Source organism: Amblyomma americanum, chromosome 10 (assembly GCF_052857255.1).
Source record: "Amblyomma americanum isolate KBUSLIRL-KWMA chromosome 10, ASM5285725v1, whole genome shotgun sequence".
NCBI lineage: Eukaryota > Metazoa > Arthropoda > Arachnida > Ixodida > Ixodidae > Amblyomma > Amblyomma americanum.
The window spans coordinates 21419080-21432261 of NC_135506.1; the positions used below are offsets into that span (position 1 = coordinate 21419080).

General features: G+C 50.5%; 2 protein-coding genes and 1 long non-coding RNA gene across 3 annotated transcripts in view; 2 read left to right on the forward strand and 1 right to left on the reverse strand.

Moving 5' to 3' along the window:
* The window catches only part of AdamTS-A (ADAM metallopeptidase with thrombospondin type 1 motif A), a 463942-nt gene that overhangs the window by 185333 nt on the left and 265427 nt on the right, over positions 1-13182 (reverse strand). The gene's annotated exons all lie outside the window — the stretch shown is intronic.
* On the forward strand, positions 1854-6125 carry LOC144107214 (uncharacterized). The gene is made up of 3 exons (XM_077640221.1): positions 1854-2129; positions 3950-4026; positions 5779-6125. The coding sequence occupies exons 1-3, from the start codon at positions 1854-1856 to the stop codon at positions 5810-5812; spliced, it is 387 nt and encodes a 128-aa protein (XP_077496347.1). The 3' UTR covers positions 5813-6125.
* LOC144106366 (uncharacterized) overlaps positions 10746-13182 on the forward strand; it is a 6387-nt gene continuing 3950 nt past the window's right edge. Inside the window, exon 1 of the long non-coding RNA XR_013308985.1 lies at positions 10746-10844. This is a non-coding gene — a long non-coding RNA (uncharacterized LOC144106366). The remainder of the gene's footprint in view (positions 10845-13182) is intronic.

Consider the following 13182-nt stretch of genomic DNA (forward strand, 5'->3'; position numbering starts at 1 on the left):
GTGAACGCTTGCCCACAACAAGCCTGTTATCCCTGTTGTAACTTTTCTGACACCTCTTGCTTAAAAATCTTGAAGCCAAAAGGCCCGGGGGGCCCCCGCTTTCGCGGTCTGAATCGTACTGAAATTCAGTGCGCGGTGGCTCAGTGGTTAGGGCGCTCGACTACTGATCCGGAGTTCCCGGGTTCGAACCCGACCGCGGCGGCTGCGTTTTTATGGAGGAAAAACGCTAAGGCGCCCGTGTGCTGTGCGATGTCAGTACACGTTAAAGATCCCCAGGTGGTCGAAATTATTCCGGAGCCCTCCACTACGGCACCTTCTTCCTTTCTTTCACTCCTTCCTTTATACCTTTCCTTACGGCGCGGTTCAGGTGTCCAACGATATATGAGACAGATACTGCGCCATTTCCTTTCCCCAAAAAACCAATTATTATTATTAAGCAAGCATTTCCCCCTTTGCTCTATATAGGCGAGGTTTTTGTCCTCGCTGAGCCGTTCACCAGATTAGCTCACCAGATTAGCGTCGATAAATGAGATTTTTTGTTAGACTACAAATCGTGGGCGGATTAATAATAATATTAAATAATTGGTTTTGTGGAAAGGAAATGGCGCAGTATCTGTCTCATATATCCTTGGGCACCTGAACGGCGTCGTAAGGGAAGGGGCAAAGGAGGGAGTGAAAGAAAGGAAGAGAGGTGTGCCGTAGTGGAGGGCTCCGAAATAATATCGACCACCTGGGGATCTTTAACGTGCACTGACATCGCACAGCACACGAGCGCCTTAGAGTTTTTCCTCCATAAAAACACAGCCGCCGCGGTCTGGTTCGAACCCGGGAACTTCGGATCAGTAGTCGAGCGCCCCAACCACTGAGCCACCGCGGCGGGTTCGTGGGCGGATTAAAATTGGGTTTTCCACGCAGTCTCATCGACTGCCATTTTTCGTGGTGCAATAAGAGCATCATGGAAGTCGTGAAAACGATAGTCGGATACAACTGAGGAACGGAGCGGCAAATGTCCTTCGAAGGAGGCCCTCCAGCCAATGGTCTCGACAGGTTCTCATGTCGTCATGGTTAATCTTCTTGCACTTGCGAGCGTGACATATATCCGGGGGTGGCACATGATAGGGGATTAGCCACGGCTTAATCGGATTAACCGCGGCGTCACGAAAATCATTCGACGTCGACGCCATTTGCTGGAGGACCTCAAAGGAGGAGGAAGCCAATGCACCACCAGCCAATGCTCTCATAGGAGGGGCAGGTATCTATCACTTAGTTCTGCAGTTGTATATGACTGCAGAGTTCCTTTAAATTTAACCGATTGCCACTACCACGCCGTAAGCCCAGGAACGCCGATCCCACAGTAAAGACGCGTCGCGGGTGCAGATAGACTGGTGCCCTTCTCAACTTATGCGAACGCAACAACCGACACATAGCCCGCGCTGTACCGTACAACGTCGTTAAGGCTCGTTACCCGCGTGGTGTTCTGCACATAAGCACAGTTGCCTTTCGACACACCTGTACGCCCACCTTTGCAGCGCAGCCTGAAATGACATTAGTTCAGTTTGCCGACGTTCGGGGTCCCTATAAACAGGCGCCCAGGACAAGTGCAAAACGCGTGTACACTGGCCTTTGAGCGTCGTTTACAGCTTTGCGAGTCTGGCGTCAGTCACCACAGAAAACTGCTGACCCTAAGTGAGCTAGCACTCGTCGATTCCCCCTCTATGTAGTCAGATTTCGCTCTTCATCGTGCAATGCCCATGAGTAACCGGTGCTTTTTAGTACGAATACTCAATCGATTTCTTCCTAGTTTCGGTCGGGCGTTGTTTCGCCTTGACGCTGTCGCTGTGTCCCACTCCTCCATGCCCGTGCATACAACCGTTGTCGCCGTTTCTGGCGCAGAAGTCAGCGAGGCCCGGAAGGCGCTTCCCGATCCGTCGTCGACGCACGGTCTAGGAGGGTCGACGACGTCCGGGAACGCGCTGCGCTCAGTTCCCCGCGTCCCGGCGCACATCGACGAGGACGAGTCGCCGGCGCCTGAACTGCGAGCACCCGCGGTGACCTCCGCAGCCGGGGTCGCTGCGGATATTGACACCACAGCTCCAGCGCTCGTGATGGCGTCAACGCCGGCACCAAAGGTACCCTTTTTTTTTAAGAGCGTTAGCTCTTACGCATCACGTTTCTCGGTTCTTTGGGGTCTGCTACCACCTCCCTTCTGCGTGAAATTTTCTAGGTCCGAGGAATTCAAGGTGGCAGACCCCATAGTGAATCGACATAGCAACCCAATCGGTGATTGATTTGGTGACGTCATTAGAATAACGAATTGGTAACTGATCGATGACATTACTGATACATCCCATTGGTGCTTGATTGGCGATGTAACTTATAAATCCAAGATGGCGGCCGAACAGCTAACGCCCATTACTTCAACGTCTTCCAGACGGTGGCGGCCTCTTTTTTTCTTCTTTTTTTTACACTTTGCAACGCGATGACCCCATCGGGGCCCGTTTCCCGGAAGCTGCGCGCTTTGGTCCGCCTCGGTTAGTTAGAACCGCAATTATTTGAATGCCAGTTGCAATTGCAGCGCAGAAGTGAATATAGCGAAACTTGTGCTATAGATACCATAAAGCGGTGCAGAGCAGAGGCTTCAGGCTGTGGTCCATTTAGAGGCGGTGGGAGCTGCTACTAAACTAAAGCGATCTAAGGGGGAGATGGCAGCGTTTTCTGCTTATTGGAGGAGCAGAATAAGCGCCGCTTACGTCACGCCCGTTTGGCCACGCCCATTTAGTAGACACCTGCAGAATTCGGGCCCGGGAGTTCATTCCCTTTCCCCTGAACTCTCCCCGCATGTCTTGCAAGCCAAGTCCTGCCTTCGGTTGTGTTCTCGAGGGGGTGTTCCCCTAACGTTACCAGCTTCACTTCACCTTAAGCACCATATCGCAGTGCAGAGGGCGGCAAGGCTTGGCGCTGTTGTCATGGCATGTCTAGCCTTTGTTAGATCAACAAGCACGTAACACTTTGCTCCTCCTTTTGAAGGCGGCTGGCACAGCCGAAGACAGCACAATAACGAGACGCTTCCAGAAACCGAATTTCAGGCAAGGGCGCTATTAGTAAAATAAAGCTCAGCGTGGCAGATAGAGCGCAGAGGAAGAGGCTGAAAGGAGGTGCTACAGTTGCAAAGAGGGAACTTTTGTGACACGCTATCAGAGACTAGGCTATGGGGAACTTGCGCCGAAGTCGGTGGTGCCGATTGCAGCGCCGTAACACACTGCCTAGCGAGAAGAGCAGGCAGTCTTGGGTAGTACTATTAGTACTTTTTCGCGCCACCTTCAGGCGCTTATTGGCGTGAGCCTCCGCGCCCTGTCGAAGGCGCACGTGCCGTGCGTCAGCTATCTGGGCTACGCCGAGAGAAGCTAGGCAATGAATGCTGTCAGCCAAACGCGGGTATCTAATCGCGCAGAGTGTGTTCTCGCGTTTGCAGCGGCCCAAGCGGCTGACAAAAGCACTTTTGAGTCACCCAATGGAACAATTGCAGTGCCACCTTGGCAGCGCAGGTTCCCCATATGCACCGTTTACTTATGATCAGTACCTATAGCGTCTCATTCGATCGACTATGATTGAAATGCAGCTACAGAGAAACTTTTAACGAAGATTACGAAACGGCCAGCTGTAAGCGCGCAACTCGAGCCGAACGCCGCTCGCCAGCCTTCCGTGTACCTTTGCGTTATTTAAAACAGCGTTCCCTGTGGAACGCCGCTTGCGTTTGGTGGTATGCGCTGTAGTGGAGATGGCGATTCGGCCACAACAGCGTCAAATCGGCTTCGTTAGCTGCGCGTAGTCGCCGCAAAGCCAAGATAACCGCTGTTGTATGCCCGTGCAATCCGATATCTTTTGTCTTATCGTTTATAACTTGTCAGCTCAGATCAAACGTAGTAATGAACCCCGCGCAAATTTGCAGACACGTGCGCTGGAGGCAAGCGACAACTCAGGCAAGCCGGACGTCGACGGGCAAGGAAGCGACGCCGTGCCTGCAAGGTATTACAAGTTTGCATAGCGTAACTCCCTTTGTTTTTTTTTAAACACCTTCCAGCCGACAGGTGTTAACGCAGCCGTTACCAAATGCAAAATTTCATAACACAGCAAGACACTCTTAACGCATGTTGCTGAATCATTAGCTACAATCGGGGACACAGGTGGAGGTCTCTAAGACGAGTGGCCAGCAAACGAAGCATATAGGTCTATTAGACGCCCTATCGAGACCACATTTTTGGACGTGAAAGTCAAGCTCACGTTCTTTAATTGTTGTAGTGAAATGATGTACTGCTGAATACCATGGCGTCTATGGGCGTAATTCAGCAGTGTCCAGCGACCTAGACACCTTTGTCCCCGATGGTATATTCACAACCAAAATGACTGCCAACAACAGACTAGAAACTGAAGCCCACACGACGAGAGGCTGTCGTATGCTCTTGGTTGCCGACGCACTTGCGCATATTTTGGCTGCAGACACGACGGGCCTGTTGTCGCGTGCTGTTCACTTTACGAGCTATCACTTTTTGGCTATAAAACCCAAATACTAGTGCCACTTTCAATACAAAATTAGGGACTGTCGTAACGCAAACGCAAATCGCGACTACCAGTTGTATTCCTTCTCTAAAGGGGCAACGATTTAAAATGGGCACGGTATTTCATATATTTTCGGTGATATGACCTTGACGTCCCAAAGAGAGACAGACTATGAGAGACGCTGTAGTATAGAGGGCTCCGGACGCCGTAGTGGAGATCTCCGGATAATTTCTACCAGCTGGGGCTCTTTAAAAGAAAGTGCATTGACATCGCACAGTACACGGTCCTCTGGAATTTCGCCTCCATCGAAATTCGACCACCTCGGCCGGGATCGAACCAGCGTCTTTCGGGTCAGCAGCCAAGCGCCATGACCATTGCGCCACCGCAGCGGCGGTATTTAATATCTTTTGTACTCAGTGCGACGCTTCTTGATGTAAGCTGATTGGCCCTGGCGTGGCTACCAATCCATAGTGCAAGCAAGATTTTGATCTTGGATAACATATTGATCTGTTACCCAAATCAACGCCTGGAATAAGATTAAGCAGCAGACGTCGACGACCACCAGGAAAAAAGCTCAATTAAGGACAATCTTCGAAGAAGCGTATCGATCACCGACCAACTATTTCACCTCTTAGCTGCAACAATTAATTTCGCTCGCAGTCTCATAGTAGCCGTGGCGGTTTGGGAGCCCTTACGTCGGGGTGTTGAGCCTGCGGACCCGGCTGCAATACCGGCCGAGGCGACCTCCTGTTTCCACGGAGGCGAAGCACAAAAAGGCACCCGAGTGCTGTGCGATGTCAGCGTATGTGCATGATCACCAGGTGCCCCTAATTAGCCAGGTGTCCTCCAAACCCATATACCATATAGCACTCCTTCCTGCATTCCTTCACATCATGGAGCGTTTGAGGCGTCGACCCAAAAGTGAGCTACGGCACCTTTAGTTTCCTCAGCGCCTTTCTTATTTTGTAGCGATAGCTACAATTACGGTAGCATTTCGAGCCTTCAGCGTGGCTGCGCGACACCCTGTGGCCGCGCCGCCACGCTGTCACGTGGTTGGTCACGTGGTGCGGAGCAGCTGCCGGCGGCGCGGCGCCGTGGCCGTTCACGTGGTTCGTCACGTGGTTGGTCACGTCACCAAGTTCCACTCGGCCAGCTGTAGCTATCGCGTCTCTCCAGGTTTAACCAGAGCTAAACCACCGCCATTTTTTTTTCACTTTGCAGACGCGCGCCGTCTGAGACTCCCGGGTCGCACTGAGTGGCCTCAGTGCGACCTCGGGCCCAGCCCGGCCTTCGCCGTCCCGGAGCATGGTCTCGGGCAGTCGGACCCGGCCAGCAGCGACGACCGCCACCACGGACGTGGCCGAAATCGTCAGCGCGGCCGAATCCGACGCCGACATCCCGGAGGCGCAGCGCGGGCAGGCAAGCTGCGGCCGCGGGCCACGGACCCGGCGACGTCACCCGACTGTCCACCTGGGGATGACAACGCCGTGGCTGCCTTCGCTGAGACGAAGAAGGCCAGGCTTTGGGAAGACCATGCCGGTGTTCCTGTATTTTGTGTAGTGTTTGACCGGAGAATAGATTGCGTACGATTCGCAACGCGGGCGTCCCCTCTATTCACTCGACCCTGGAAGCGTCTGCTCGCCAACTGCAGGCAAAGCAGGCGCTTTGACGTCTCAAAGCCGGTACTGCATGACTGATTTCGAAGCAGATGCTGCACTGCGCGATGCTGCTAGCGTCGGAGTGGAACAGCAACCTGCGTCCGTTGGTGCGACGCTAGCCAGGTATGCCATGATGGAGGTAGAGGGTGGTTGGGTTTGGGGATGTGGTCCAAGCCAAGGGGATTGCCGGTGCAGATGAGGTTGAAAAAGAATCGTTCAGGATAAAATAGAATAAAATATAACAGATCAATTCTAGCTGTCCTGAATTTCGTTACAGCGTCATACACAGCGTGGTCATTGTTCTAGAGCTCCATTGTTCAGGCATACTGGAATATTATAGCAGACAGTTATCTCTGCGTGTTTCCAACAGGCCCAAGTTTGGTGCCCTGCGTCGTGTGTCTCACGGTTTGTTCTTTTCTTGCCGACGCATCCCCTTTCCGCAGAATTGTGCTGGTAGGCGAAATGCATAAAACGAAGCAATATTAGACACATACACCACTATACATTCAACGAAGTGGAAGCTACGCGCACAAGGTAGGGCTCTCAGTGTGCGAATAAACCGCAGTCCCAGTGACCGCTCTTCCCCGTTCTGGCTTCCTTATTACGCTTCTGTGCCAGCCCTGTATTGCAAAAGATTGAATAGAACTTTGCACGATCGTTCAGCGCGTGTTCACAGTGGTCTAAAGACAACTGTTTGACTGTGCAAGGCATCCTGGCCAATCCCCCACTGTGGGGGTGTGCCACTCCAACAGAAGACCACAGCAGTGAGATTTGCATGGCGCTGAAGCCGACGAGAATCCGACAACTGGCGGCAGCGGATCTCGCGCCGATCAATCCTTCGTCATACATACACCGTTTCGATGCAGGTTCCGCATCATCGCTCACTCGTCGGCCAACCCATTTTCATTTAACCATTATTAATACCCTCTTTATGCCCTGAGGCAATGAATCTCGCTTTAAAGAAGTGAATAGCTGAATAGGCCGAGCATGCCTCATTGACCCGACTTTCCGCGAGCGTTGAGCTCGTGTTCGCAATGGTCCAAGACAACTGAGTGTGCAAGGCACAGTCATGCGAATGCAGAATGACCGCTCTTCCTTAAGGGTACCGGAGAGGATTCCAACAGAAGGCAAGCGTAGCAGGGGCTGACAGAAGGTGAAGTGGGCGGATGAGATTAAGAAGTTTGCGGGGATACGGTGGCCGCAGCTGGCAAGGGACAGGGTTAATTGGAGAGACATGGTAGATGCCTTTGCCGAACAGCGGGCGTAGTAAGGATGATGATGATGATGATGATGATGATGATGATGATGATGATGATGATGATGATGATTATAAAACTCTCGCATAAGACGTCACTCTGTCCTCAACCACCGGTACTTCATACTTCAGGCAGTGAACAGCCCTGTGTCAACTCAGATTTGTACCGCGATGTTTTCAATATACCACTCCTCAATACCCCCCCCCCCTTTTCCGTTGAGATGGCTTCTCATCCAGGATCTTCCACGGCGAAAGAATTGAGCTTTAAGGGGCGCTGAGAACAAGGCAAGCGTCTTTTATCTTTGACAACGTGCTCTCTGTTCCTTTCGCACTGATCCGCATCGTGCAATAGTTACACGTCACAAAGATTGAGACACTGATACGTGCCCACATCTGAGGACTTCCTACGAAGTCATCGGTACAGACATATTCCCTTTTTTCCAGCAAAACCAGCGGTACAAATGCCTTGAAAGTAATGTTCATAAATTTGTCATTCTGAGCGAAAGTTTACTAGTTGTATGCACGTGAGACATGCCCACAGCTTGCGCTTTATAAAGGGTTAAACATATTGAAGTGATAAAAATTTCCGGACTCTTAGCCTTACTGTACCCACCAGCTCCACCCACTACGCGAACGATATTGCCACCAGTCCGGTATGGTATGGTACGCCCATATGAACATATATACCGGTGTATGTGTATACGGCAGTACGGGCATATGGAATAGATGACACATTAACGAGGGTGCCTACACCGCGGTTCGCAAGTCTCTCGTAGCTAAAACACTCGTGGCCAGCACTGTTATTGGACAGCAGGTGAAAGCTAAAGTACCGGGAGGTGGGAATACTACAGCGGGGCAATTTGCCGCACATAGTCTCATACAAGCTTAGCATCCAGTGCCTGGGCGCGAAGCAAACCAAACTCTCGGCAGACCCCTTTCGGTCGATTGAGGAAGCTGAGGAAGAAGCCCACATCGCGTGCAAGGCGCTGCTGCTGCCGCTGCGCGCTGAAGAAGCAGGAGCAAAAGCTGGCCCTTGAGCAAAGGATCTATCAGCCCAGCCGCACTGCCCCTACATCGTATAAAGCAGGTAAGTGCGTGAGGCCCACCGGGGCAGTCCAATGTGTTGGAGTGCTTCGAAAGGAAGCGAAGCACGTAAGGCTGCGCAATCCAACGGCACTGGCGTCTGGGGCTACCGGTATTCTGGAAGGCAGTACCGCGAAGGTTGCACTGAAACAATCACACATGGGCCCATAGTAGTTTGCTTGTTCCCACCTGCAAGGTCAAGCCGAAGTCTATTTTGATATCGCAACAGTGTAGGCATTGCGCTCCGCTTGCAGGCCTCAGTTCGGTGCCGTTTGGTGCCAGCGTACGGTAGAGTGAGAGGGTCTGTAGTCGACTCAGGTTCGAATCGTGTACGGTGAACGCTGCAGAAGAACTCCAAATGGCCATCATGAGCAGATGATAATGTATGGGTTCTTTCTTCAGCGAAAGGCGAATGAATGAATGAATGAATGAATGAATGAATGAATGAATGAATGAATGAATGAATGAATGAATGAATGAATGAATGAAACTTTTAATTATCACAAGGACGGGGATGGTTCTCAGCCACTGTTGGGAGAATCAGGAGGTATGCGAGTGTAGGTGCAGCAACATCTTGTCGATCGTTTTTGTAGCCTTCAAAGCTGAGCGCCGTAACTGAGCCGACCTCTCCTACACTACTTGAAGTGGGCCGCTCTCATTATCGTATGCCGCGGTGGCATGTTGTGCTGCCGAGCTTGATCGTATCAGGGTGGCCATGTCGTCACGTGGTATGCGCTGAATTTTGTGTCTCCCTCGCGAGAAAGATGGGCAAGTCCATACAAGATGTGCATAAGTGTTTAGCGTATGGCAAGAGACCACTTATGAAGTATGTACGCGGTGTACGCTGTATTCGCAATGACATTATGAAGACCTATTTAGCCGAGTGAGCTTTCTCTTTGCGTCGAGCTCCGGCGCTGGTGTTCCCTCCAGTAACTGAAGCTTGCTGCCTGCTTTCATTTCGGTGCAAGCGTAGTGCATCAGTGCTCTGCCGGGGGAGCCTTATAATAATTGGTTGTTTTTTGGGGGGGGAGGAAATGGCGCAGTATCTGTCTCGTATATCGTTGGCCACCTGAACCGCGCCGTAAGGGAAGGGATAAAGGAGGGAGCGAAAAAAGGAAGGAAGAAAGAGGTGCCGTAGTGGAGGGCTCCGGAATAATTTCGACCACCTGGGTATCTTTAACGTCCACTGACATCGCACAGCACACGGGCGCCTTAGTGTTTTTTTTCCATAAAAACGCAGCCGCCGCGGTCGGGTTCGATCCCGGGAACTCCGGATCAGTAGTCGAGCGCCCTAACCACTGAGCCACCGCAGCGGGTATCCGGGGAGCCTTCATTGAACAGTTTTCGGTAGGGATATTTATCGACCGGGTTCGGCAGGAAGTTGGAATCTGGCGTCATCATTACGTGTGATCAAGCACACCCGCTTACGCGGCGGCCACCAGCGATATAAGCAAGAGGCTGAAGCGGATGCTATACGAGGGAACAAACGTTCAAAGGCTAATAAAAAACTAACAAAAAACATTAAAAATTTGGAGTGATGAGATCATTTGCAATTATGTCTGCAGGGTAAGAAAGCTTAGCGGGATCATTTAACAACGAGTAGGGCAGAGTGGTATCCTAAACTCTGCAGTGAGCCATGGTTCATGACTGGAATTAAATACTTAATAACGCGTCGCGAAGAGACTCACACTGTGGCTAAAAGTAAAACGTAGAACGAAAACGATAAAATCGATTTCAGGTTAAAATTTAACGCCATGAAGCAACGGCAACTTAGCAAACATTGTTACGTTGGGAAAAACGGCAAAATCGCAGGCTTATAGGTGAGAGCCCAGTCGCTCCCTCCACAATGATGGGTCGACGAAGCTCTCAAAAGTATACTTAGGGCTTGACACTTTATTTCGATTGGTTCAGCCTCAGCGACCGACTGAGCTCCCTATCACTAATGTCGTGCTTTAATGAGTAAGTTTAAGACAAAAAAATTCAAAACTCAGTTAGGAGACCATAAGTGTTGTGGAGCACGAAACGAGCTTTAGATCACAGGCCAGGTTTCAGAAGCACTGCTCCTGCGAGCTGTCAGAACAGACACAAATCTGACGGCCGTCTGCATCTCAAATTCACTGCAATATCGCCGTCGAACTGAGAGCGCCTCGGCAGGAGTTGCGCTTAATGCGCTCAAAAACGACTACGCAGGGCTGACGACACCACAGGTCGGCAAGGGAACAAAGGCTACCGGAAGAAAGCATGGCGCACCAGTACCAAAGGCACTATGGCGACAGTGACAGCAAAAACGCGTGAGTGAGAAGCACGCTGCTCTTGGAGACACAAAAAAATGAATAGAACTAAATGTCCGCCGCCAGTGGCACTAGGTATAAGAGATTAGGTTTTTGGGGGTTTAACGTCCCAAAGCAACTGAGGCTATCAGAGACGCCGTAGTGGAGGGCTTCGGAAATTTCGACCACCTGGGGTTCTTTAACGTGCACTGACATCGCACAGCACACGGGCCTCTAGAATTTCGCCTCCATCGAAATTCGACCGCCGCGGCCGGGATCGAACCCGCGTCTTTCGGGCCAGCAGCCGAGCGCCATAACCACTCAGCCACTGCGGCGGCGGCTAGGTATAAGAGGCTTGCATAAAGCGTAACCTATTAAGATGAGTTTAGTGGGATCAGTCAGATGCACTCGACTCTTCGACGAACGGACACCATGACTGCATCACTCCACCACACACAACGAGACGGTATTTATATATATATATATATATATATATATATATATATATATATATATATATATATATATATATATATATATATATATATATATATATATATATGTATATATATATATACCAAAAGTGATTTCTGGCAGCTGATTTGGTCAATATAATATAAAATCACCAAAAATTGAAGAAACATAACAGGATTTAATTCACGACGTTTCGGCTGGAGGACCAGCCTTTTTCGAGTGTGCTGGTCCTCCAGCCGAAACGTCGTGAATTAAATCCTGTTATGTTTCTTCAATTTTTGGTGATTTTATATTATATATATATATATATATATATATATATATATATATATATATATATATATATATATATATATATATATATATATATATATATAATTGGTTTGGGGGGAAAGGAAATGGCGCAGTATCTGCCTCATATATCTTTGGACACCTGAACCGCGCCGTAAGGGAAGGCATAAAGGTAGGAGTGAAAGAAGAAAGGAAGAGAGAGATGCCGTAGTGGAGGGCTCCGGAATAATTTCGACCACCTGGGGATCTTTTACGTGCGCTGACATCGCACAGCACGCGGGCGCCTTAGCGTTTTGCCTCCGTAAAAACGCAGCCGCCGCGGTCGGGTTCGAACTCGGGAACTCCGGATCAGTAGCCGAGCGCCATAACCACTGAGCCACCGCGGCGGGTACTGTAATAATAATTGGTTGGTTTTTTGGGGAAAAAGGAAATGGCGCAGTATCTGTCTTATATACCGTTGGACACCTGAACCGCGCCGTAGGGTAAGGGATAAAGGACGGAGTGAAAGAAGAAAGGAAGAGAGAGGTGCCGTAGCGGAGGGCTCCGGAATAATTTCGACCACCTGGGGATCTTTAACGTCCACTGACATCGCACAGCACACGGGCGCCTTAGAGCAAGACTGTAAAGAATGTAGTTTATGAGGTTTAACGTCCCGAACCGGCACATGCATTATACGAGGGACGCTGTAAGTGGAGGGCTCCGGATTAATCTAGACCACCTGGTTTTGCTAAGTGCGCTGACATCGCACAGCACACGGGTACTTTTGTAATTTGCCTCTATCAAAATACGGCCTCCGCGGCCAGGTTCGAACCAGCGAGCTTGGTACCAAAGGCCGAACACCAAATCCACTGTGCCACCACGACGGATCCGGCATACAGCATCAGATGTAGTAGCATGTATTTCTTTAAACAGCAGGAAACTTCTCGTTGTTCTTTTCTTAGCGGAGCTCCCATACAAACCTCCACCCCCCCCCCCCACCACCCCCCACCTCCCCCGTATACCTAGAGGCTATCATGACTGCACGTACAGCCTTTGTCAAAAGCTTAGAGTCCAAGGAGCTTGCGTCTAGGGTCAGTACGGACGAGGACGAGACTTTTCACTCTCAAGAGATCTGGAACGCTGGTATTCATAACTAGCCTCACGGCGTGGCACAGAAGCAAGCCATCTGGGCTCTAATCTTTTGACAAAAGGCGTACATGGGTGCGCATCTGATACCCGGTAAGCTAGGACCTATAATCGGTGGTGGGCTCTCAGTGAATAAAGCTCGTATATAGCAGCGCTCGCTTTTACACATTAGAGCCTTATAAACACAGCTGCAAGGCAGGGATACATTAGCATGCGCACAGATTCACCTGAGCAGATGGACCCACAAGAACTAGCGGACACTGGGGAAGCAAACACAGGGATACCGGACACAACAGAACCATCAGTAACGTAACCGTATTATTCGATGACCACAGGAATTTGCCTCTCTAATAACGCATCGGAACACGCCTTATCGCCTTATGTGCTGTCGCAATGAACAAATCGGCATCTCACAAGGTCGCTATGTCGCGCCCAGATAGGCCACGTAAGCGGAAGAGAATACGACACG